Here is a 25000-nt window from a genome sequence, read left to right on the forward strand (position 1 = left end):
GCTGCATTTAGGGTTCTGACCTTCAAACTGATATTTGCTCCAAAAGTGTCCATCAGAACCAATAAAACCATAACGTCAGTCCAGCTGGGACTCTCTCACACCCATGTCCACACCTGACGTGTGGAGGAACCAAGAGAATGATTCGGCCAGGGGGAAGTTACCTGGTGAGTCACAGTGATGTTGGCGGTGTAGGTGGGATTCATGCACACGGGGACATGTGGGGCAACAGGTGTGCAAGGCAGGAAGTAAGGGTATTGGTCATCGCCGTCGGTGACGCTCACCGTCACGGTGGCAGTGGTGTTGAACTTCTCCACAGAATTTGCCTCCTGTTTTATGATGAAAAGTACAAAATTTTCTTCACTGTTTATGTGGTAACATCACCATTTTGACAAATTATGAATGAATTCAATTGTAGAATTGAATTCATTCGAAGATGTTTAATTTCTTCATGGCACAAAAACGTAATGTTGACACTGTCACGTGATCTGGTCCTGACATCATAATGGGAGGAGTTCTCATTATTCCACTGCCAAATAAAATGCATTTTTGAGCATGAAACATGTTAACAAACTCATGAAAATATCCACACAATGGACAAGACGCTGGACGACACGCTGGACGACACGCTGGATGACACGCTGGACGACACGCTGGACGACACGCTGGATGACACGCTGGACGACACGCTAGATGACATGCTGGATGACACGCTGGACGACACGCTGTATCACATGCTTGATGACACGCTGGACGACACGCTGTATCACATGCTTGATGACACACTGGATGACATGCTGGAAGACACGCTTGACAACACACTAGACGACACACTGGATGACACGCTGGACGACATGTAACTCCCCCATTCTACATCCCAGATTCAACAACATTACATAGGCCACGCCCACGTTTGTCGATGGAGCAGCACTAGTGTGTTTACCTGGGCCCAGATCAACAGTTGCAGACGGGTTCTGGTCTCATAGTCAAGAGGTTTATCCAGAACTACGTCTCCACTGTTGGGCAGATCGATCCTGAAGAAGGATGCGTCAGGCTGCAGATGATAGGTCAAAGGTGCCATCAGTTATGTGACAGTCACAGGATGGACCTGGACCTCGATCTGGACCTGGACCTGGACCCCGACTTACCGATGACTGATCGATGATGTAGGTGATCATGTCCCCATCAGCGTCGATGGCTTTCACCGAGAAAACGACAGAGTTGACGGCCGTCAGCTGCACACACATCACACTTCCTGTATTACATCAGAGTTTTACTTCCTAATCTTATCCTGAGTTTTTGCTTTGAAACTTTAAAATATATTCAAAAATATTTTTCATTTTTAAAAAATATTAGGAATATATTCTAAACTATAATCTACCAATGAACTCTGTAGGAAAATGTACTTAATGACTCATTCAATTTCATTAAATTCCCTTTTTATTGCCCTTTGAAAACAAACAATTTCATCTATTTATTCGCAGATGTAATATTTCATGAAGAATCCATGCATCAACAAATGTTCAACATTTGTCTGAGCTCGATCTTAAACACGCGCGTCAAACCTCGCTGATAGTGAACGACTGCATCATCTTGTCCAGGAACTTTGGTTGGTTGTCGTTTTCATTCAGGATCTCTACCAAGATTCTGTAGCGACTCTGGAAATGAAACGGACTCGTTAGGACCTGGACACTTGTCACGCTACTGGGGTGTTTGGTCAGGTGACGTACTTGTATGACATCATCCTCCCAACATGTCAGCTCTGCGACCAGGACAGACCCCTGAACCTGCAAGGCAGATGATACATGTCCGGTCACAGGCGTGTCCAGTCACTGGAGTGTCCAGTCACAGGCGTGTCCAGTCACAGGCATGTTCAGTCACAGGTGTGTCCAGTCACTGGCGTGTGTGGTTAGGTGTACCTCACGGTCCAGGACTTTAGAGGTGGAGGAGTTCAAGCGAATGGTTCGACCCTCCAGGTAGAACCAGTGTGCATTTGGTCCGGTCAGACACAGACGGACGGTGGAAGCTCCCGGCTCGCTGCTGATTCTGAGGTTAGCGACGAACTGTCCCGTCGGACTGTTCTCTTTGATGGACACAAAGATGTCCGACCCATTGGGACACAGACCAGCTGAGGACAAATTGACCCACAACTCATATTTACTGTCCATCGGGTCAGAACTCCGTTCAGGAAACCAGAATTTCAGAAGTTATTAGCTTGTTGTCTACAGACACACAAACCATGAATTCATACTTGAACCACCATCACGATGATTCCAATATCAATCTGAATTAAATCAGTCAAATGTATGTTGATGATGTCATGATTCAGACATCCTGGGTGCCCCCCAACAACTGACTCACCGATAACACCATGGCAGGAAAACCTGAGTGCCACCTGCCAGAGAAGCAGCACGAAGGCTCCCAGCATCCTCCTCTGCTCTGCCTCCACCTGACCAGCACAAACAAGCGCCATTGTTATGACCGCGGAACCAGTGTTGGATCACTGTGTTGATCACATGCAAGAAGACCACGCCCACTTCCTATTCATCATCCCCACAGACAGATGAGCAATGGAGATCCTTCTAAGGGACGCACGCTAGTGAGCTTAGCAGAGTGCGTGCTGGTGGGCGGGACATGGGAGCATAGCTTCCTCAACTGTCACCCATCCATCCATCCCTCCATCCATCCCTCCATGTTCTCCCTCTTCTCCTGTTGAGGGTGGTGGGGGTGGAGCCTATCCCAGCAGCCTTCCCCCTGGACAGGTCACCAGTCCATGGCAGGGCCAACACATAGAGACAGACAACCATTGGCTCTCCCAGCCACGCCTACGGTCAATTTAGAGTCTGGATTAACCTGGTCCCTCTTGATGTCTTTGGACTGTGGAGGAAGCTGGAGTACCAGAGAGAACCCAGCAGGAACAGGGAGAACATGGAGACTCACCCAGAAAGACCCCGTGCTCCAGCCGGGGCTCCACCCACAACCTTCTTGCTGGGGGCCACAGTGAGGACCACTGCTCCACCCATAACCTTCTTGCTGGGGGCCACAGTGAGGACCACTGCTCCACCCACAACCTTCTTGCTGGGGGCCACAGTGAGGACCACTGCTCCACCCACAACCTTCTTGATGGGGGCCACAGTGAGGACCACTGCTCCACCGGGCTGCTCTCCTCAATCATCAACAGGTGACAAACTTTCAGAGCGTAAATACAACTGGACAAAAGTGACAGTCAACTCACAGAGCTGATAAAACATGTTTCTTGGTGAAGTCTGACCTCTTGTTGTGCTCTCAAGCCTCCAGAACAAAACAAGATTTTGTGTCACTAAAAGGTCTGGATCATGATTTTAAACCAGGGTGTCAAAGTGATCCAGTCCAGCGCAGTGTGGCTGCAGGTTTCCATTCCAACCGAGCAAAAGCAACACCTGATCCAACCAATGAGCTGTGAGGACGCAGTTTAGTTGATTTAAGTAGATTCAGGTGTTGCTTTTGCTCGGTTGGAATGGAAACCTGCAGCCACACTGCGCTGGACTGGATCACTTTGACACCCTGGTTTAAACCCTCTGTTTGTTTTGTTCTGTCTGATTCCGACCAGTAATCCGGGTTGCATTACTGAGGTGGAGCTTTAGATCCAGAAAGATTACAGTTGAGTGACTGGAAGTGAAATAATGAGTTGTTTATTGGTTGTGTTCCGATTCAAGCAGGAACCAAACAGTCATGAGTTGTTGACACGTGATTGCACTGGAGATTTTTAAAGAACAATCTGGTATGATGTCATCATGTGATGTCATGGTAAATTCCCTGAGTTGAGCTGAATCTTGTGATCATGGCCATGCCCATTTCCATCTATAATGTCAATCCAGAGTGTCACTGGTATATTTGTATAGGAAGGTAGCTTGTCCTGGTTCCTCCACCAACAGGAAGTGGTCATCTCCTGGTTCCTCCCAGCAGCCAATAGGATCGCTCCATGTGATTGTGGTGATTGAACCAGTAAATCAGCTCTGGTGAACAAAAGTTGATGATCTTCCAGGTTCAGTTCATCAAGATCATCTTCACTAATGAACCCTCTGATGATCCTGGAAGCCTGGATGCTACAGTTAGCAGTGCTAAGCTAACGTTAGCCTATGGAGGAGCTACACCAGGGTCACATGACTTCAAGGTCACCACCACTAAGCTTCAGGCTTCTTGTGTTTCCCCTGATGACCTTTAATGACCTCCATGACCTCTGTAGGCTCCTCTAGACTCTTGTTAGCAACCCAGGTTTTTAAGACTCCACCACTCCACCATCCACCAGTCTGGTGTTTACTGGTGGGTCTGATGTAGACCTGAACCTCCACCATCCACTGGTCTGGTGTTTACTGGTGGATCTGATGTAGAACTGAACCTCCACCATCCACCCGTCTGGTGTTTACTGGTGGATCTGATGTAGAACTGAACCTGCACCATCCACCGGTCTGGTGTTTACTGGTGGATCTGATGTAGAACTGAACCTCCACCATCCACCGGTCTGGTGTTTACTGGTGGATCTGATGTAGAACTGAACCTCCACCATCCACCGGTCTGGTGTTACTGGTGGATCTGATGTAGAACTGAACCTCCACCATCCACCGGTCTGGTGTTTACTGGTGGATATGACGTAGAACTGAACCTGCACCATCCACCAGTCTGGTGTTTACTGGTGGATCTGATGTAGAACTGAACCAGTCTGGTGTTTACTGGTGGATCTGATGTAGAACTGAACCTGCACCATCCACCGGTCTGGTGTTTACTGGTGGATCTGATGTAGAACTGAACCTCCACCATCCACTGGTCTGGTGTTTACTGGTGGATCTGACGTAGAACTGAACCTGCACCATCCATCAGTCTGGTGTTTACTGGTGGATCTGATGTAGAACTGAACCTGCTAGTATCTCCAGCTGTGGGAACCACTCACGTGATTTCCTTAGGAATCTGAATCTGAGATCTCTGACCTGGAAAACAGGGAGGGTCTAAGGTTCTATGAGAAGAACTTCCTGTGGTAAACGTTTAATGTTGACAAAAACAATAAGAAACACTTCTGGTTGATCCGTGTGAAAATTTGATCTTCATTTCAAACATCTTAGTTAAAAACTGCAGACATGACAATGCCCGTCAAAGTTCTAGAAAGTGTCCAATACCTCACAACAAGAACCTCCTGTCAGAGGCGCTCTCTCACAAAATTGCACAGCATGAAAATAAAATTTTTAGTTGGAGGCCCCTTGTGGGCGCCATGGCAACACTCACCGCTCTGTGTATGTCTTGTCCTCCTCAGTCCTGCACTCGCTCGCTCATGTCCTCATGTCTTCATACGTTCATGTTTCCCACAACAATGTCTTTGTCATTAGAGAGAACAGAGACCAGCCTGTGTGTGTGTGTGAGCCTGTGTGTGTGAATGTGTGAGTGTGAGCCTGTGTGTGAGCCTGTGTGTGAGTGTGTGTTAGAGTGCAGGTATGAGCCTGTGTGTGTGTGTGTGTTTGTGTGTGTGTGTGTGTGAGCCTGTGTATGAGCCTGTGTGTGTGTGTGTGAGCCTGTGTGTGAGTGCGTGTGAGCCTGTGTGTGAGTGTGTGTGTGTGTGAGCCTGTGTGTGTGAGTGCGTGTGTGAGCCTGTGTATGTGAGTGTGTGAGTGTGTGTGAGCCTGTGTGTGTGAGCCTGTGTGTGAGTGTGTGAGTGTGTGTGTGTGAGTGTGTGTGAGTGTGTGTGAGCCTGTGTGAGTGTGTGTGAGTGTGTGTGAGCCTGTGTGTGTGAGTGTGTGAGCCTGTGTGAGTGTGTGTGAGCCTGTGTGTGAGTGTGTGTGAGTGTGAGTGTGTGTGAGCCTGTGTGTGTGAGTGTGTGAGCCTGTGTGAGTGTGTGTGAGCCTGTGTGTGTGAGTGTGTAAGCCTGTGTGAGTGTGTGTGAGCCTGTGTGTGTGAGTGTGTGTGTGAGCCTGTGTGTGTGTGTGTGAGTGTGTGTGAGCCTGTGAGTGTGAGTGTGTGAGCCTGTGAGTGTGTGAGTGTGTGTGAGTATTAACTGAGGGCTTACGCAGCAGTAATGAGCAGGATAAGTAGGCCAACATGCAGCAGGATTTGAAAGCTGATGACTGCAGTGCATTCACTCATTCATTCTGCAGTGTATCTCATGATACTGCAGTACATCTCATAATACTGCAGTATATGTTATAATAGTGCAGTGAAAGTTACACTAATCCATCAGAAGTAAGGATACAGTATTCATACTTTTCTTACAGTATTAAGACTTGTATTTCAGTATTTGACTGTACTGCAGTATTATAACTTGTACTGCATTACCATGACTTGTTCTTCAGTATTATCTCAGAACTATGACAAGTATAGCAGTATTATGAATTGTATTACAGTATTAGGACTTGTATTGAAGTGTGATGTCTTGAATTTCAGTAATAGAAGTCATAATACTGCAACATGTGATAAAACTGAAATACTTGAATAATAGTACAATGCAAAGTTCTTCTTCCTGTTCTCCTCAGAGCAAACAACATATTGAGAACATCCTGGCTGGTCTGAGGTAACACTCTGGAGTATTCCTGGACAGTCACTGAGGAGTTCTAGAAAGGTTGGTAGAACGTTATACATGGACAGGGAAAGATTCAGGATGCTCTGGGAATTTTGAGTGGACGCTATGGGAATGTAAACAAAACCTTCCATCAAGGTCATGTGTTAAACTCTTTCCTTTCATGTTTTTTAGGTTGACAAATTTTGCAAGAAAATGTTGCAAGATCTTAAATAGAAGAGAGAAAGAACATTATCAGTTCCTGTAATGTTGCCTTCAGGCTCTGCAAATGTTCTTTAATGGTGTGGAGTCCTATAGTTTCGGGAACGTCATATGTAAGCACCCATAAACATTCCAGAACATCCTGGATGTTCCCTAAATGTCAGCTGAAAAAGGTCCCCCAAATCTCTCAAGAACTCCTTATTCTGACTGCATGCAAACATTCTGAGGGAATGTTCTTTAGTAAATATCCTCGAAACCTTTCCAGAACATTCTGCCTGCTCTACCTTTGCTACACCACATAACAAACCCTTAACCTTTGAAAAATTGTGAGAACATTACAAGGCAATGTCTTTTAAAAAAGAAGTCTAAAAGAGAAAGTTTTCATTGGACCTTTGGAGAACCATATGGGAATATTGTTGCTCTGTAATGTAATGAGGCAAAAAAATACTGATATTCTGTAAAAGTTGTGGATGTTTGTCATCCGTAGGGAACCTTTGGAGAACCATTGTGGTTGAGTCAGCTGGATCTTCACGATGATGGACTAGAACCTCGTGATGCTGATCTTCATCCTTCACTTGTAGCTCACCAAACAACTGTAGAACCTGCTAGATGCTGCTGAAGGTCACCAGGAAGCTCCAGAGGTGAGTCAGTCAGGTGAAACGGAGCAGAACGTCCACGTGAATACACTCAGGTGTGAATCCTCTCATCTGTTTCCATCTCAGCGTCCGTCCTGCGTCTGCATCCTGTTTCCATCCTCGTCTCGCCACCTCTTAAAGGCCAATTTGACCACCTGAGCTAGTGAGCAAGCGTCTGCTGAACTTTCCCAAGGTTCCGTTGTAATTAAAGAGGTCAGCAGGTGGGAACATGAGCCCCATAATGAAGCAAATTACTGTGCTGGGGGGAAATATCACACACTTAAGTGGTGCTGAGCTCTGGAGGATTCTGGAGGATTCTGGACTCGATCAGCCGCCCATCAGAAATGGGTTTAATTAAACAGTGGCACAACAGTTCAACAGTGAATTGACTGAGTCATGAACACAAAGAACCAACTTCCTGTCACTGTGGACAAACAAAAAATCTCTTTGCAGTGCTTCATGTTTGTAGTTTATAAAACCTTATTTTATTGGACCAGGAACTATATCCCATCATGCATTGCACTGGCTGACAGAAATAATATCAGACCTCTGTATCAAACGCAGCCTCGTTTAATGTTAGCCCGTTAGCTTGTTCTTGCCAGTACATGGCTCATGTTCTCTCTGACATCTGCTGTAAAAACAAAACCAGTTTAGCTGAGTTGCATATTGGGCTAAAAACACAGAGAGAAGACAGATCACGTGGTGGGACCGCCTGCATGTACTATGGCGTTGCAGACACACGTATGTGCAACCAAGGCATAATGTTGGATTCATGGGCCTCCAGCAGAAGCAGCAGAAACTGTTTGTGGGCTGATAAAGTTACTTCAAATTGTAGAGATGACTCGGGACATGGGACGGACAGACGAGTAAAAACAAGAATGAGAATAGTACGGAGCAGTTTAGGACCAAAGACGGTGATCGGCACCCATCATGCACCTGCTGTGGTGACAGTAAACGTGGTGGTTTTCTACTAGTCTCAGCTACCCAGGGGGACTGTTGGACATATGGCCTCAGTGTTACCATGGTAACCCACATAGACCCCCCCCACTATCCCGAAACAAACACACACACACACACACACACACACACACACACACACACACACACACACACACACACACACATACACACACTCCCTTCAGGAAACACCAGTCTTGGCCACAGCCAGATGTTGACAAAACAATATCAGGTGATCATCTGAGTGTTTATGTTTGTTACAGACAAAATGTGTCTGTAAATTGAAGAATGCAGGAAGAGCCAGCTGCTCTCGCTGTATTTAGCTTGAAGCTAACAGAGACTGATGCTAACAGCAGCTAAACTGTCCAGAAACCTCTGGTCACCACCTCTCCAGGTGGTCTGGTAGAATCCAGATCTCCTTGATCCAGACGGAGGATCAGGGACCCACGAACACTTAGACTGGAGACCAGAATTGACTAGAATTCCTGCTCTGTACTCATCCATGTGACCATGATGGAACATTGGGCAGTTTAGCTGTTGTTAGCGTTGGTCTCCGTTAGCTTCAAGCTAAATATACGTGGCTGGCTCTGTCTGCATTCTGGAGTCACTAAGAAGTGACGCAGGAAGAAGAAACATATTAGTGAGATGAATACTCCAAGTAGTGAGTACTGGATTGGTAACATACACATTTTGGGTGCAGAGTCAGGTTAAATAAAGAAAACTAACATCCGTAAGTAAAAGTACACCTCTTGATTCAAACATTACAACTTGATTCTCTTTATTGATTATTTTGTTGAAGTTACATTTGCCACTTTCACTTTTACAGTCAAAAAATACTACGAATACTTCACAATATTCATATAAATACTTACTGTTGTTTTTATCATTGTTTCCTCAAACAAACATCGAATTTTCAGTGTCAGCTAGAAAAAAAATATTTCACTGACGGTAAAAACAAAAGATTCAAAGAAAATAAGCTGATCTGTAAACGCTGCACCAGTAGCGTTTACAGATCAGCTTATTTTCTTTGAATCTTTTGTTTTTACCGTCAGTGAAATATTTTTTTCTAGCTGACACTGAAAATTCGATGTTTGTTTGAGGAAACAAACTTCAACATGAAAAGAGTCAGGAACATTTAGAACCTCACACATGCTTGTGGGATTTATGCTGCTGGGCTAAATTTGAACAAACTTGATGAGAACTTACTGATTTAACTCCTAACACACGAAGAACCACGATCAGGTTGTGATGGGACATGTTTATAGCCCTGTTGAGTTGAATAAAACAAATATGTGGACAGGAACTTTGTCCTACTGTTGATGGACATTTACAGGTCAAACATTGCCACATGTCAGGGTTCAAGTCTTTCCCTGCAGAACCTTTCCCTGGTAGTCCTCAATCAGCTGGAACCTTTGTTCAGTCAAACCTTTAGAACCGTCCGAGGAGGACTGAGTCTCATGTTCGACAGCAGAGCAGCTTCTGAAAGACATTTCTGAACTCAGTGTTGAACGCCGTGTAGATGATGGGGTTGACGGCACTGTTGACGTATCCAAGCCATGTCACCACGGAGATGAGGGTGGGGCTGATGTCACAGGACCGACATGACACCTTGGTGACATGGACAACAAAGAAAGGTGTCCAACAGGCCAGAAACACACCTGGAGACACAAGACAGACATAGTTTCTTCTTCAGGTTCTGAGGTTTATGTGAGAGAACTTTGTATTCTCTATGAGACGGATCAGGTAGAAGACGAGTTCTGAGGAACTTGAACACACAGACGTCCCAGCAGGAAATATCAAATTGTCAAAAAATATTCTCAGGTGACCAGAGAGACACTATGAGGTTTGTTGTCCCCCACAGAGACCTTTCACAGTGGGTTTACTGTCGCAGAAATGTTCTCCAGCTTCTTTTAGGTTCTCAGTCAGAGGGAGAACAAGTGGACCATTTTCCTGACAGCAATTTAACCGCCAGTTTTCACCGTCGAGTGTCATGTGAGTGTTGGTGTGTAAATGTAGAAGTCATGAAGCTGCTGCTGAGACACTTGAGCCGTTTCCACGGAGATGAAGAACCGGTTTCTATTTTTAAAGGGTGGATCACAGCTTCAGTGGAACATGACAAACTATCCGTGTGGCGTGCTGACGACCAGCTGAGGGCGTGAATGGGGAACAAAGAGGTGAGAGATCTCAGCTGCCTGCAGGGCCACAAACACTACATGACGTCATAGCACGCCATCATCAGCACGTTCAGCTGACAGATGATTGACATCCAGAGGTCACAGACGACTTAAGCTTCATTGGCCACAGATTAAATAACTTGTTCCCTCAATTTAGTTTTTTTTTTTTGAGACCATGAGATAAAACCTCCCAGCAATTTATCAAAGCATGGAGCCTTCATTCTACCAGCTAACTACTGCTGGACGTGATGACATCATTTGAATCCAAGGTCCGATACATGCAACCTGGCTCTGACTCAGTTCTGTCTCGGACCAGTTCAGCCTTTAACCTGGTTCTGGTCCTGATACTCACCTACGACCACTGGCAGGACCTTCATGGCCTTGCGTTCTCTCCCGCTGACTCTGCTGCTCTTGCTGTTCCTCTTCGTGGTTCTCTGACGGTCCCGTCGCCTGCTTCCTCTGTCTCTCCTCGTGGCCATGTCTGCGTCTGACATGCTGTCCCCCTGTGTGGTCATCGGGTCACTTTCCGGTGCCCCTACCACATCATGTTGCTCTTCGGTCACCGGGGTTGTCATGGAGATGATGGAGGGGGAAGTGGGGCTCAGTCCATCAGGCATGGCATATGTGACTTTCTCTCGACTACCACAAGTTGTTGCAGCCTTCGTCTGCTGCAGAGCTGAACTAAATCGTAAAGAGAGGGTGCGTCGGCCACCGTGAGTCACCTGAGAATGACTCCGCCCACTCCAGCGTCGAAGACCTCGAAACATCCAGTAATACAAGAAAAGCATGATGGGACAAGGTACGAAGAAGGAACAGACGGACGAGTAGACCACAAAATGCTCGTCCTCCAGTTTACAGACACTTGGGTCACGACCTGGCACCTGGTTCAGCCCGAAAATGACGGGACTGGCGACACCCAGTGACAGAACCCAAGTGGCTGTGATGAGGGCCAGCTGTCGGACACTGAACTGGTTCCTGTTGTACTTGAGAGGGACGACCACAGCAATATACCTGGAGGACAAACCAGACAAGCTGAGCTCGCCACAACAGTTATATCACTCCAGAGTCCATTTGGATTGGCACATCAATCAACCGCATGATCTTCAGGGTTGAGGAATGCTACAATAAAGTTTGACCTGTCTCGGATGGACTCACCTGTCCACGCTGATGGCACACAGGTTGAGGATGGAGGCAGTGCACAGCATCACGTCCATGGTCATCAGGGCGTCACAGACGTAGATGCTCAACGTCCAGACACCTCCCAGGAACTAAAGACACACCGACAGACAGATGAAGACACATGAGGACGCACGAGGACTCGAGTACATATGAGGACAGATTAGGACATATCCAAGACTCAAGAGTTGTTCATTTGTCCAAGCGAGATTTGTCTTGGAGGACAGGCTGCCACTTCACTTTACTTTCATACATAGATGGATGAACAGCAGTACGTAACACAAGTGCCAACAATGCCGTGTTCTCCAAACACGTTCCATTCCTTCCACCTCATGAGGACACATGCATTGTCCTAGCAATCCTCACAAACCACCACTGACCCTGACTGGAGATTCAAGGCATCCAACTCTTCATGTGTAAAACACAGCACCCAAAAAGACCTGTCGTAAATCTTTGCAGAACATTGATGAACTTCCTTTGAAGTAACTGCCGTTTTATGTTCTTTTTACAGCATCGTAAGAATGTTCTGTTTAGGTGATTTGATGCACCCATTACAATATTCACTGTTCCCATTTTTTTTGTTCTTTTTTACTGGTAATATATAAATGTTCCACTTTAACTCATAGACAGATGTTACAATGCCAGAACACCTGAGAATTTGGACAGCACCTTGAAACATTCCTTTACAAAGTTAGGAGGATATTATGTGGTGGGAATTCAAGGGAATGTTCAGGATGTTCTTGCAATGTGTGGAGGATCATTCCTTTGGTATGTTCCGCCCTCAAGTTCTTTAACAACTTTACCAGAACATTTCCGGACACATGTGATGTGGAGACATTGTAGTGATGGTTTAAGGAATGTTGCAGGACCTATAGGGACACCAGAGTCTCTCGATGCTGACGCGGGCAGAACTCAGTTTCTCTGAAACTGATCCAAATAGAACATTCCATCAATGTTTTCCAAAAAGAATTCATAAATGTTCCCAGAACAGTGAAAAGAGTTCCCTTAAGATCCAAGAGAGAACATCCCCTACAGAACCCACAGCACGGCCGGGAATGTCGGTCACACCAGCGGAGATGTTCTGGGGGGCGTTGGTTGCAGTGGGAGAACTGACCTCTGAGTAGACGTAGAGCGGCAGCACCAGCACGGCCAACAGCAGGTCGGCCACTGCCAGGCTGATGATGAAGTAGTTGGTCGCGGTCTTCAGCGAGCGCTCAGTGAGCACGCTCAGACACACCAGGACGTTGCCCAGGATGATGATCAAGATCAGGGGGATGCCGAGGACCAGGGCTGGGTAGTTGTAGTCCGTCAGGTGTGTCTCACCTGGACGGCTGCCAGGTGTCACATTATCCATGATGGCTGCTGCCAAGGCAGCTGCTGAGTGGTGCTCAACATCTGGAGGGAAATGATTAGCGTCAGTCTGAGTGTTGATGGTTCATGTGATGTCAGTTTGTCTGTCCACAGAAGCAAAGAGAAAGTGTGATCAGTCACCTTGAATCCCTTTCTCTCAAACCAAAACAACAGGTTAGAAATCTGGGGGTAATATTGGACTCAGATCTGAACTTTACAGCCACATAAAGTCAGTAATATCAGCAGCCTTTTACCATCTAAAAAACATTGCCAAAATCAGAGGTATAGTGTCTGAACCAGACTTGGACAGACTAATCCATGCATTTGTCTCCAGTAGGTTAGACTACTGTAACGGCCTGCTCACTGGTATCTCTAAACAAGCTGTTAAACAACTACAATACATTCAGAACGCTACAGCTCGAGTCCTGACTAGAACCAGGAAATACGACCATATTAGTCCAGTGCTCAGATCTCTGCACTGGCTTCCTGTTGCTCAGAGAATAGACTTTAAGACAGCTCTGCTTGTATACAAGTCTCTTCATGGTCAAGCACCAAAGTACATCTCTGACATGTTAGACCCATATGAGCCCTCCAGGTCTCTGAGAACCTCAGGTAGAGGTCTCCTACAAGGGCCCAGAGTCAGGACTAAACATGGTGAAGCTACTTTCCAGTTTTCTGCAGCTAAAATCTGGAACAGTCTTCCAGAAAAAATGAGACAGGAATCAACTGTGACAACGTTTAAGACCAGGCTGAAAACTACTCTGTTCAGTCGTGCATACGACAGCTGAAAGTATTTTATCTGCACTCTTCTCCTTTTCTTTAAATTAATGATTCTATTTATGTTTTATGATTTTATCTGCCTTTTTGTGATTTTCAGATTTTTCTGCAACTGTAAAGCACTTTGAGTTGCCATGTGTATGAATTGTGCTCTACAAATAAACTTGCCTTGCCTTGCCTTTGTCTCACCTTGTGACCTGTCCCAGGGGTCGGTGCTGGACGCCGTGGTAGGTTCTCTTTGGGGCTTGATTGCAGGTTGTAAACTTGTTCTCCAGATGTTTTGTCTCTGTCTTCATTGTCACATCTGCCAGTGGGTCAGTCACTTTATGTTTTAAAAAGGAGGACAGCAACACGCCATGCTGGGGAACAACCTGCCAGCACAGCTGCACTGTCACATTACAGAGCACATTTGTTCTCAGAAAACACCACAGACCTGACACGGTCTTCACAACAGAGGTCCCTGAAAAAGACGCGGTCCTCACAACAGAGGTCCCTTCAAAAGACGCAGTCCTCACAAAAGGGATCCCTGCAAAAGACACGGTCCTCACAACAGAGGTCCCTGCAAAAGACGCGGTCCTCACAACAGAGGTCCCTGCAAAAGACGCAGTCCTCACAACAGGGATCCCTGCAAAAGACACGGTCCTCACAACAGAGGTCCCTGCAAAAGACAAGGTCTTCACAAAAGAGGTCCCTGCAAAAGACGCGGTCCTCACAACAGAGGTCCCTGCAAAAGACCCAGTCCTCACTACAGAGGTCCCTGCAAAAGACGCAGTCCTCACAACAGGGATCCCTGCAAAAGACGCGGTCCTCACAACAGAGGTCCCTGCAAAAGACACGGTCCTCACAACAGAGGTCCCTGCAAAAGACGCGGTCCTCACAACAGAGGTCCCTGCAAAAGACGCGGTCCTCACAACAGGGATCCCTGCAAAAGACACGGTCCTCACAACAGAGGTCCCTGCAAAAGACCCAGTCCTCACTACAGAGGTCCCTGCAAAAGACGCAGTCCTCACAACAGGGATCCCTGCAAAAGACGCGGTCCTCACAACAGAGGTCCCTGCAAAAGACACGGTCCTCACAACAGAGGTCCCTGCAAAAGACGCGGTCCTCACAACAGAGGTCCCTGCAAAAGACGCGGTCCTCACAACAGGGATCCCTGCAAAAGACACGGTCCTCACAACAGAGGTCCCTGCAAAAGACCCAGTCCTCACTACAGAGGTCCCTGCAAAAGACGCAGTCCTCACAACAGGGATCCCTGCAAAAGACGCGGTCCTCACAACAGAGGTCCCTGCAAAAGACACGGTCCTCACAACAGAGGTCCCTGCAAAAGACGCGGTCCTCACAACAGAGGTCCCTGCAAAAGACGCGGTCCTCACAACAGGGATCCCTGCAAAAGACACGGTCCTCACAACAGAGGTCCCTGCAAAAGACAAGGTCTTCACAACAGAGGTCCCTGCAAAAGACCCAGTCCTCACTACAGGGATCCCTGCAAAAGACGCGGTCCTCACAACAGAGGTCCCTGCAAAAGACACTGTCCTCACAACAGAGATCCCTGCAAAAGACGCGGTCCTCACAACAGAGGTCCCTGCAGAAGACGCGGTCCTCACAACAGAGATCCCTGCAAAAGACGCGGTCCCTGCAAAAGACACGGTCCTCACAACAGGGGTCCCTGCAAAAGACGCGGTCCTCACAACAGATATCCCTGCAAAAGACGCGGTCCCTGCAAAAGACACGGTCCTCACAACAGAGGTCCCTGCAAAAGACGCGGTCCTCACAAAAGAGGTCCCTGCAAAAGACGCAGTCCTCACAACAGGGATCCCTGCAAAAGACACGGTCCTCACAACAGAGGTCCCTGCAAAAGACAAGGTCTTCACAACAGAGGTCCCTGCAAAAGACGCGGTCCTCACAACAGAGGTCTCTGCAAAAGACCCAGTCCTCACTACAGAGGTCCCTGCAAAAGACGCAGTCCTCACAACAGAGATCCCTGCAAAAGACGCGGTCCACACAACAGAGGTCCCTGCAAAAGACGCGGTCCTCACAACAGAGGTCCCTGCAAAAGACGCGATCCTCACAACAGGGATCCCTGCAAAAGACACGGTCCTCACAACAGAGGTCCCTGCAAAAGACAAGGTCTTCACAACAGAGGTCCCTGCAAAAGACGCGGTCCTCACAACAGAGGTCCCTGCAAAAGACCCAGTCCTCACTACAGAGGTCCCTGCAAAAGATGCAGTCCTCACAACAGAGATCCCTGCAAAAGACGCGGTCCTCACAACAGAGATCCCTGCAAAAGACGCAGTCCTCACAACAGAGGTCCCTGCAAAAGACAAGGTCTTCACAACAGAGGTCCCTGCAAAAGACGCGGTCCTCACAACAGAGGTCCCTGCAAAAGACACGGTCCTCACAACAGAGATCCCTGCAAAAGACGCGGTCCCTGCAAAAGACACGATCCTCACAACAGAGATCCCTGCAAAAGACGCGGTCCTCACAACAGAGGTCCCTGCAAAAGACAAGGTCTTCACAACAGAGGTCCCTGCAAAAGACGCGGTCCTCACAACAGAGGTCCCTGCAAAAGACGCAGTCCTCACAACAGGGATCCCTGCAAAAGACGCGGTCCTCACAACAGAGGTCCCTGCAAAAGACGCGGTCCTCACAACAGAGGGCCCTGCAAAAGACGCAGTCCTCACAACAGGGATCCCTGCAAAAGACACGGTCCTCACAACAGAGGTCCCTGCAAAAGACTCGGTCCTCACAACAGAGATCCCTGCAAAAGACGCGGTCCTCACAACAGAGGTCCCTGCAAAAGACCCAGTCCTCACTACAGGGATCCCTGCAAAATACGCGGTCCTCACAACAGAGGTCCCTGCAAAAGACACGGTCCTCACAACAGAGGTCCCTGCAAAAGACGCGGTCCTCACAACAGAGGTCCCTGCAAAAGACGCGGTCCTCACAACAGGGATCCCTGCAAAAGACCCAGTCCTCACTACAGGGATCCCTGCAAAAGACGCGGTCCTCACAACAGAGGTCCCTGCAAAAGACACTGTCCTCACAACAGAGATCCCTGCAAAAGACGCGGTCGTCACAACAGAGGTCCCTCCAAAGGCACGGTCCTCACAACAGAGATCCCTGCAAAAGACGCGGTCCTCACAACAGAGGTCCCTGCAAAAGACCCAGTCCTCACTACAGGGATCCCTGCAAAAGACGCGGTCCTCACAAAAGAGGTCCCTGCAAAAGACATGGTCCTCACAACAGAGATCCCTGCAAAAGACGCGGTCCTCACAACAGAGGTCCCTGCAAAAGACACGGTCCTCACAACAGAGATCCCTGCAAAAGACGCGGTCCCTGCAAAAGACACGGTCCTCACAACAGAGATCCCTGCAAAAGACGCAGTCCTCACAACAGAGGTCCCTGCAAAAGACGCGGTCCTCACAACAGAGGGCCCTGCAAAAGACGCAGTCCTCACAACAGGGATCCCTGCAAAAGACACGGTCCTCACAACAGAGGTCCCTGCAAAAGACTCGGTCCTCACAACAGAGATCCCTGCAAAAGACGCGGTCCTCACAACAGAGGTCCCTGCAAAAGACCCAGTCCTCACTACAGGGATCCCTGCAAAATACGCGGTCCTCACAACAGAGGTCCCTGCAAAAGACACGGTCCTCACAACAGAGGTCCCTGCAAAAGACGCGGTCCTCACAACAGAGGTCCCTGCAAAAGACGCGGTCCTCACAACAGGGATCCCTGCAAAAGACCCAGTCCTCACTACAGGGATCCCTGCAAAAGACGCGGTCCTCACAACAGAGGTCCCTGCAAAAGACACTGTCCTCACAACAGAGATCCCTGCAAAAGACGCGGTCGTCACAACAGAGGTCCCTCCAAAGGCACGGTCCTCACAACAGAGATCCCTGCAAAAGACGCGGTCCTCACAACAGAGGTCCCTGCAAAAGACCCAGTCCTCACTACAGGGATCCCTGCAAAAGACGCGGTCCTCACAAAAGAGGTCCCTGCAAAAGACATGGTCCTCACAACAGAGATCCCTGCAAAAGACGCGGTCCTCACAACAGAGGTCCCTGCAAAAGACACGGTCCTCACAACAGAGATCCCTGCAAAAGACGCGGTCCCTGCAAAAGACACGGTCCTCACAACAGAGATCCCTGCAAAAGACGCAGTCCTCACAACAGAGGTCCCTGCAAAAGACAAGGTCTTCACAACAGAGGTCCCTGCAAAAGACGCGGTCCTCACAACAGAGGTCCCTGCAAAAGACCCAGTCCTCACTACAGGGATCCCTGCAAAATACGCGGTCCTCACAACAGAGGTCCCTGCAAAAGACGCAGCCTCACAACAGGGATCCCTGCAAAAGACGCGGTCCTCACAACAGAGGTCCCTGCAAAAGACGCGGTCCTCACAACAGAGGTCCCTGCAAAAGACCCAGTCCTCACTACAGGGATCCCTGCAAAATACGCGGTCCTCACAACAGAGGTCCCTGCAAAAGACGCAGTCCTAACAACAGGGATCCCTGCAAAAGACGCGGTCCTCACAACAGAGGTCCCTGCAAAAGACGCGGTCCTCACAACAGCGGTCACTGCAAAAGACCCAGTCCTCACTACAGGGATCCCTGCAAAAGACGCGGTCCTCACAACAGAGGTCCCTGCAAAAGACACGGTCCTCACAACAGAGATCCCTGCAAAAGACGCGGTCCCTGCAAAAGACACGATCCTCACAACAGAGATCCCTGCAAAAGACAAGGTCTTCACAACAGAGGTCCCTGCAAAAGACGCGGTCCTCACAACAGAGGTCCCTGCAAAAGACGCAGTCCTCACAACAGGGATCCCTGCAAAAGACGCGGTCCTCACAACAGAGGTCCCTGCAAAAGACATGGTCCTCACAACAGAGATCCCTGCAAAAGACGCGGTCCTCACAACAGAGGTCCCTGCAAAAGACACGGTCCTCACAACAGAGATCCCTGCAAAAGACGCGGTCCCTGCAAAAGACACGGTCCTCACAACAGAGATCCCTGCAAAAGACGCAGTCCTCACAACAGAGGTCCCTGCAAAAGACAAGGTCTTCACAACAGAGGTCCCTGCAAAAGACGCGGTCCTCACAACAGAGGTCCCTGCAAAAGACACTGTCCTCACAACAGAGATCCCTGCAAAAGACGCGGTCGTCACAACAGAGGTCCCTCCAAAGGCACGGTCCTCACAACAGAGATCCCTGCAAAAGACGCGGTCCTCACAACAGAGGTCCCTGCAAAAGACCCAGTCCTCACTACAGGGATCCCTGCAAAAGACGCGGTCCTCACAAAAGAGGTCCCTGCAAAAGACATGGTCCTCACAACAGAGATCCCTGCAAAAGACGCGGTCCTCACAACAGAGGTCCCTGCAAAAGACACGGTCCTCACAACAGAGATCCCTGCAAAAGACGCGGTCCCTGCAAAAGACACGGTCCTCACAACAGAGATCCCTGCAAAAGACGCAGTCCTCACAACAGAGGTCCCTGCAAAAGACAAGGTCTTCACAACAGAGGTCCCTGCAAAAGACGCGGTCCTCACAACAGAGGTCCCTGCAAAAGACCCAGTCCTCACTACAGGGATCCCTGCAAAATACGCGGTCCTCACAACAGAGGTCCCTGCAAAAGACGCAGCCTCACAACAGGGATCCCTGCAAAAGACGCGGTCCTCACAACAGAGGTCCCTGCAAAAGACGCGGTCCTCACAACAGAGGTCCCTGCAAAAGACCCAGTCCTCACTACAGGGATCCCTGCAAAATACGCGGTCCTCACAACAGAGGTCCCTGCAAAAGACGCAGTCCTAACAACAGGGATCCCTGCAAAAGACGCGGTCCTCACAACAGAGGTCCCTGCAAAAGACGCGGTCCTCACAACAGCGGTCACTGCAAAAGACCCAGTCCTCACTACAGGGATCCCTGCAAAAGACGCGGTCCTCACAACAGAGGTCCCTGCAAAAGACACGGTCCTCACAACAGAGATCCCTGCAAAAGACGCGGTCCCTGCAAAAGACACGATCCTCACAACAGAGATCCCTGCAAAAGACAAGGTCTTCACAACAGAGGTCCCTGCAAAAGACGCGGTCCTCACAACAGAGGTCCCTGCAAAAGACGCAGTCCTCACAACAGGGATCCCTGCAAAAGACGCGGTCCTCACAACAGAGGTCCCTGCAAAAGACATGGTCCTCACAACAGAGATCCCTGCAAAAGACGCGGTCCTCACAACAGAGGTCCCTGCAAAAGACACGGTCCTCACAACAGAGATCCCTGCAAAAGACGCGGTCCCTGCAAAAGACACGGTCCTCACAACAGAGATCCCTGCAAAAGACGCAGTCCTCACAACAGAGGTCCCTGCAAAAGACAAGGTCTTCACAACAGAGGTCCCTGCAAAAGACGCGGTCCTCACAACAGAGGTCCCTGCAAAAGACCCAGTCCTCACTACAGGGATCCCTGCAAAATACGCGGTCCTCACAACAGAGGTCCCTGCAAAAGACGCAGCCTCACAACAGGGATCCCTGCAAAAGACGCGGTCCTCACAACAGAGGTCCCTGCAAAAGACGCGGTCCTCACAACAGAGGTCCCTGCAAAAGACCCAGTCCTCACTACAGGGATCCCTGCAAAATACGCGGTCCTCACAACAGAGGTCCCTGCAAAAGACGCAGTCCTAACAACAGGGATCCCTGCAAAAGACGCGGTCCTCACAACAGAGGTCCCTGCAAAAGACGCGGTCCTCACAACAGCGGTCACTGCAAAAGACCCAGTCCTCACTACAGGGATCCCTGCAAAAGACGCGGTCCTCACAACAGAGGTCCCTGCAAAAGACACGGTCCTCACAACAGAGATCCCTGCAAAAGACGCGGTCCCTGCAAAAGACACGATCCTCACAACAGAGATCCCTGCAAAAGACGCGGTCCTCACAACAGAGGTCCCTGCAAAAGACAAGGTCTTCACAACAGAGGTCCCTGCAAAAGACGCGGTCCTCACAACAGAGGTCCCTGCAAAAGACGCAGTCCTCACAACAGGGATCCCTGCAAAAGACGCGGTCCTCACAACAGAGGTCCCTGCAAAAGACACGGTCCTCACAACAGAGGGCCCTGCAAAAGACGCAGTCCTCACAACAGGGGTCCCTGCAAAAGACACGGTCCTCACAACAGAGGTCCCTGCAAAAGACGCGGTCCTCACAACAGAGGTCCCTGCAAAAGACACGGTCCTCACAGCAGAGGTCCCTGCAAAAGACGCGGTCCTCACAACAGAGATCCCTGCAAAAGACGTGGTCCTCATAACAGAGGTCCCTGCAAAAGACGCGGTCCTCACAACAGAGGTCCCTGCAAAAGACGCGGTCATCACAACAGAGGTCCCTGCAAAAGACGCGGTCCTCACAACAGAGATCCCTTCAAAAGACACCGTCCTCACAACAGAAGTCCCTGCAAAAGACGCGGTCCTCACAACAGAGGTCCCTGCAAAAGACGCGGTCCTCACAACAGAGGTCCCTGCAAAAGACGCGGTCCTCACAACAGAGGTCCCTGTAAAGCCAGCAACCACTTCAACTCCACAGGTCATCGTATGTTGCTTCTTATCTACTAGATCAGTTGCTCTGCTGCAGGTGACATCAGGTGGCCTGCGGGTCACATCGATATTTTTTCGCACATCAGGAACCATCAGACATGTTTATATGCACCTGCTTGTCTGTCGTCAGAGGACGTGTGGTCATTTAGTGGTTCCTGACGCTGTCAGAAAGACACACTGTTTCTCCACTCATATCAATCGTGATCAGTACCTGCCCTCACATACTCTTAGGTTGCGTCTGCAGATGTGGACAGGAAGTGAAGTAATATTCATGTCAGTAAGCATCCACATCTGAGGCAAACAGCTGTGCTAGCAGACACGATGCCGTCTTTGTCTGAATCTCTTCAATTCATATTAGTGCCGTTGGTGCTGGCTGGTGAGATCGTTGCCCCCGACAACATGATTCATTCAAATAACCTTTGATGGAAGCAGCTGAGCGTTGTTGTCTTTATAAACTAGAACACTTGAATATACGAGACAGCATCATGGGTTCAAAGTCACAACCTGTCAAAATGATTTGAAAGCAACAGTTTTTAAAATTGTTTTAAAGTGGGATAATTAAAACAAAATGTCTCTTTTAAAATGTATCCAGCAGTAAATAATACACACGAACCAGAACCTGTAAAAACCTCTTCAAAATTCAATGTGACTCACTGAGCTGCTCCGCCCCTATGCTCCTGCTCGGTGCCTCAGGTCAGCTGATCAGCTGCTCCTGGAGAAGCTTGGTGGTGGGGGGGGGGGGGGGGGGGGGCAGAGCCTTCTCTGTAGCTGCTGCGCCCAAACTGGAACCTCCTGGAACCGTTCTTAATTCCCTGGCTTTTGACCCAGCATGAAACGTTGCTTCTGTTTTTTTTTTGTTGTTGTTGTTTCTAACTGGATTTTATAGTTTTGTTTTATGTTTTATGTTCTTACAATTAAGGGAGCCCGGTGGAGCAGTGGTCCTCCCTGTGGCCCCCCAGCAAGAAGGTTGTGGGTGGAGCCCCGGCTGCAGCACGGGGTCTTTCTGGGTGAGTCTCCATGTTCTCCCTGTTCCTGCTGGGTTCTCTCTGGTACTCCAGCTTCCTCCACAGTCCAAAGACATCAAGAGGGACCAGGTTAATCCAGACTCTAAATTGACCGTAGGCGTGGCTGGGAGAGCCAATGGTTGTCTGTCTATATGTGTTGGCCCTGCCATGGACTGGTGACCTGTCCAGGGGGAAGGCTGCTGGGACAGGCTCCACCCCCACCACCCTCAACAGGAGGAGAGGGAGAACATGGAGGGATGATGGAGGGATGGAGGGATGGAGGGATGGATGATGGATGGATGTTCTTACGATTATTCATGTTCAGCACTTTGTGTCTGCTGTTGTTGTTTTAAAGTGCTTCATAAATAAAACTGAGTTGAGTTACCGGAGTTTTGAGCATGAAAATGGAAAAAAAAGAATAAAACAATTAGTAAATGTGACTAATAGTATTCCCTTCATTATAAAGTATTAAATTAAGTAGCAAATGAATTGAAAAATTAAAGCACTGAACAATGAACACACACACTGGATTTACTACACACGAAGACATGGTGATGTTCCTTCCATCAGGCTCACTTCCTGTCAGTGCTGGGTTTAAGTCTCACGGAGTGGCGTGTCAGCGTACTCAGATTAAGCGCATGTGTGCGCGAGGAGACAGCAGTTACACTTCATTCTCCTTCAGAAGGTTCATAATTATGGATTTCAGGAGTCTCGAGGACGTTGAGGTTCTCACAGATGTGATTCATTTCAGAGAAGAAGGTGTTTCAGCTGTCGTCGCTCGCCGCCAGCTGACTGCCACTGGGTTGTGACATCAACTCAGTTTCCGTTTTCTGTGGGATCATGAAAAGCTTCTGCCTCCTCTTTTGCTTCATGGGAAACTAAAGGTGTGTTCAGTGGAGGTGTGATCGCCACTCTGGTGTTCACACAGGTGCAGTGATGATGATTACCATGATTGAAATGATGATGATGATGATTCTCTGCTGGCAGCCGATGCGCGAACAGCTCTTCCGTCTGTCACCTCCTCATTCACCTGTCAGTTAGATGGTGAGGTTCCTGGCGCCCTGCAATCTGTTTAATGAGACACAAGGATGCCATGCCTGCTCTGATTGGATGGCTGCCCATCACCTGACAGCCTCAGTTGGCTCTGGTCGTCATGGTTTTGTGGATGGAGGTGGCGTTTCTCGCTGAGCTGATTTAATGACACACGTGGTTAAAGAATGTGCTTGCCTGTCATCAGTGGTGGTCACTGCCATTATAACGCCACAGCCCCTCCCAGCCAGTCGGAGGGTTCCTCTCACTGACCATCAGGAGGTTGAGTCTGCACGTCCAGATGTCCCACTTTGGGCCCATCAGTGAATGTCTCAGTGCGTGTATGTGCAACCGGCCCGTTCACGGATGTCAGTGGGTTCCCGCTGAGTCAGCTGGCTAACTTGAGCTAATGTTCCCAAGAGTAGCATTTAGCCACTCGTACTTGGCTTTTTTAAGCTAGTAGCTTGTGTTGTATAAATACTGAAGCAAGAACGCTGCGGTCTTGTGTTTGGGCCGCCCCCTGGTGTGGCCATGATGTCGGTTCTTGTGGTGAAACACCAGAGCGAATCATGAAAGATGGCTAAGATTCAGATCCAGACGCACTGAACACAAGGCTGGGAAACACGTTTGTGTTATCTCTCATCTTAATGTGATGACAGTGGAGGGGGCGGAGCCTGAGAGGCTGCCAGGTGTTCATCAGTTCGAGGAGTCGAGAGGTCACAATGTCAGATGATCGTGGCAAACTGGGACGATTTCAAACTGTGGTTGATAAGCATATAAATGTATGGGCTGTCATAATCTGGTTAACTGTTCCATGTTTTCAAACTAAGAGCCTGACACAGTTTATAGTTTCTATTTCAGGTTAAAACTTTTTACCATTAATTAATTATCAGTCGTGATGTGGTGAGCGATCAGTGAGAAGGAAGCAGGAAGCAGGAAGCAGGAAGCAGTTGCTGGTTGTGGAGAACCGCGGTTGAGAGACTGCTGTGACGAGTTGGCAGTAAACAGACGTGTGTTACGGTGACGAGCGCCGATTAGCAGGGTGCCAAACCATCCACATGCCAATTAACCTACTAATGACCTCACAGTGAGAACCTGCATTCTGACAGCAGAACGTTGCTGCATCACACGTGAAGTCTTGTGATGCTGTCAGCTTGAAAGATCAAAGTGTCACGTGATCATTTCATAAGAAGGAAAGACAACATCAATAAAATTAACTTACAGGGAAGAAAAGGAACCACACCAGCCTGCTGCACGTTCTCCTGTCAGCTCTTCCCCTGGTTCTCCTCCTCTTGTTCGTCCTGGTTCTTGTCTGTCCCTCTGGTTCTCCTCTCAGTTCTCTCTGTTCTCCTCCTCAAATGACTTCAGTTCCCTTTTTGAACAGGAAATCAGAACAGCTTCCTCAGAGGTTTCCACCATCTAACCTCAGTCTGAAATCGACTGGTTCTCCTTGTCTTTCCCCTTGTTCTCCTCCTTGTCTTTCCCCTTGTTCTCCTCCTTGTCTTTCCCCTTGTTCTCCTCCTTGTCTTTCCCCTTGCTCTCCTCCTTGTCTTTCCCCTTGCTCTCCTCCTTGTCTTTCCCCTTGTTCTCCTCCTTGTCTTTC

General features: G+C 48.8%; 2 protein-coding genes and 1 long non-coding RNA gene across 7 annotated transcripts in view; 1 reads left to right on the plus strand and 2 right to left on the minus strand.

The window, feature by feature from the left end:
- The window catches only part of cdhr5-rs (cadherin-related family member 5, related sequence), an 11949-nt gene extending 6475 nt beyond the window's left edge, over window positions 1–5474 (minus strand). Inside the window, exons 1-8 of one of the 2 annotated variants that reach the window (XM_086201526.1) lie at window positions 5254–5474; window positions 2359–2446; window positions 1917–2125; window positions 1728–1784; window positions 1563–1655; window positions 1146–1232; window positions 941–1051; window positions 162–326 (exon numbers count right to left, since the gene is read on the minus strand). In XM_086201526.1, coding sequence (XP_086057652.1) covers window positions 162–326; window positions 941–1051; window positions 1146–1232; window positions 1563–1655; window positions 1728–1784; window positions 1917–2125; window positions 2359–2425 — 789 coding nt within the window. In that variant the 5' untranslated portion in view covers window positions 2426–2446; window positions 5254–5474. Of the gene's footprint in view, window positions 1–161; window positions 327–940; window positions 1052–1145; window positions 1233–1562; window positions 1656–1727; window positions 1785–1916; window positions 2126–2358; window positions 3412–5253 lie in introns of those variants that run through there. The other variant, XM_086201525.1, reaches the window with a different exon arrangement.
- LOC147262554 (uncharacterized) overlaps window positions 1–22344 on the plus strand; it is a 28125-nt gene extending 5781 nt beyond the window's left edge. The window contains exons 2-4 of the long non-coding RNA XR_015112410.1: window positions 6492–6577; window positions 7224–7377; window positions 22284–22344. This is a non-coding gene — a long non-coding RNA (uncharacterized LOC147262554). The remainder of the gene's footprint in view (window positions 1–6491; window positions 6578–7223; window positions 7378–22283) is intronic.
- Window positions 9407–25000, minus strand: part of drd4-rs (dopamine receptor D4 related sequence) — a 15729-nt gene continuing 135 nt past the window's right edge. Inside the window, exons 2-7 of one of the 4 annotated variants that reach the window (XM_086201529.1) lie at window positions 24620–24769; window positions 13995–14109; window positions 12793–13073; window positions 11658–11770; window positions 10855–11513; window positions 9407–9986 (exon numbers count right to left, since the gene is read on the minus strand). In XM_086201529.1, the coding sequence (XP_086057655.1) occupies window positions 9784–9986; window positions 10855–11513; window positions 11658–11770; window positions 12793–13032 (1215 nt within the window). In that variant the 5' untranslated portion in view covers window positions 13033–13073; window positions 13995–14109; window positions 24620–24769 and the 3' untranslated portion in view covers window positions 9407–9783. Of the gene's footprint in view, window positions 9987–10854; window positions 11514–11657; window positions 11771–12792; window positions 13371–13994; window positions 14313–24619; window positions 24991–25000 lie in introns of those variants that run through there. The other 3 variants (XM_086201528.1, XM_086201530.1, XM_086201531.1) reach the window with 3 other exon arrangements.

Source organism: Aulostomus chinensis, chromosome 4 (genome assembly GCF_037954235.1).
Source record: "Aulostomus chinensis isolate RoL2024-O1b breed Wild chromosome 4, RoL_Achi_v1.0, whole genome shotgun sequence".
NCBI classification, from domain to species: domain Eukaryota; kingdom Metazoa; phylum Chordata; class Actinopteri; order Syngnathiformes; family Aulostomidae; genus Aulostomus; species Aulostomus chinensis.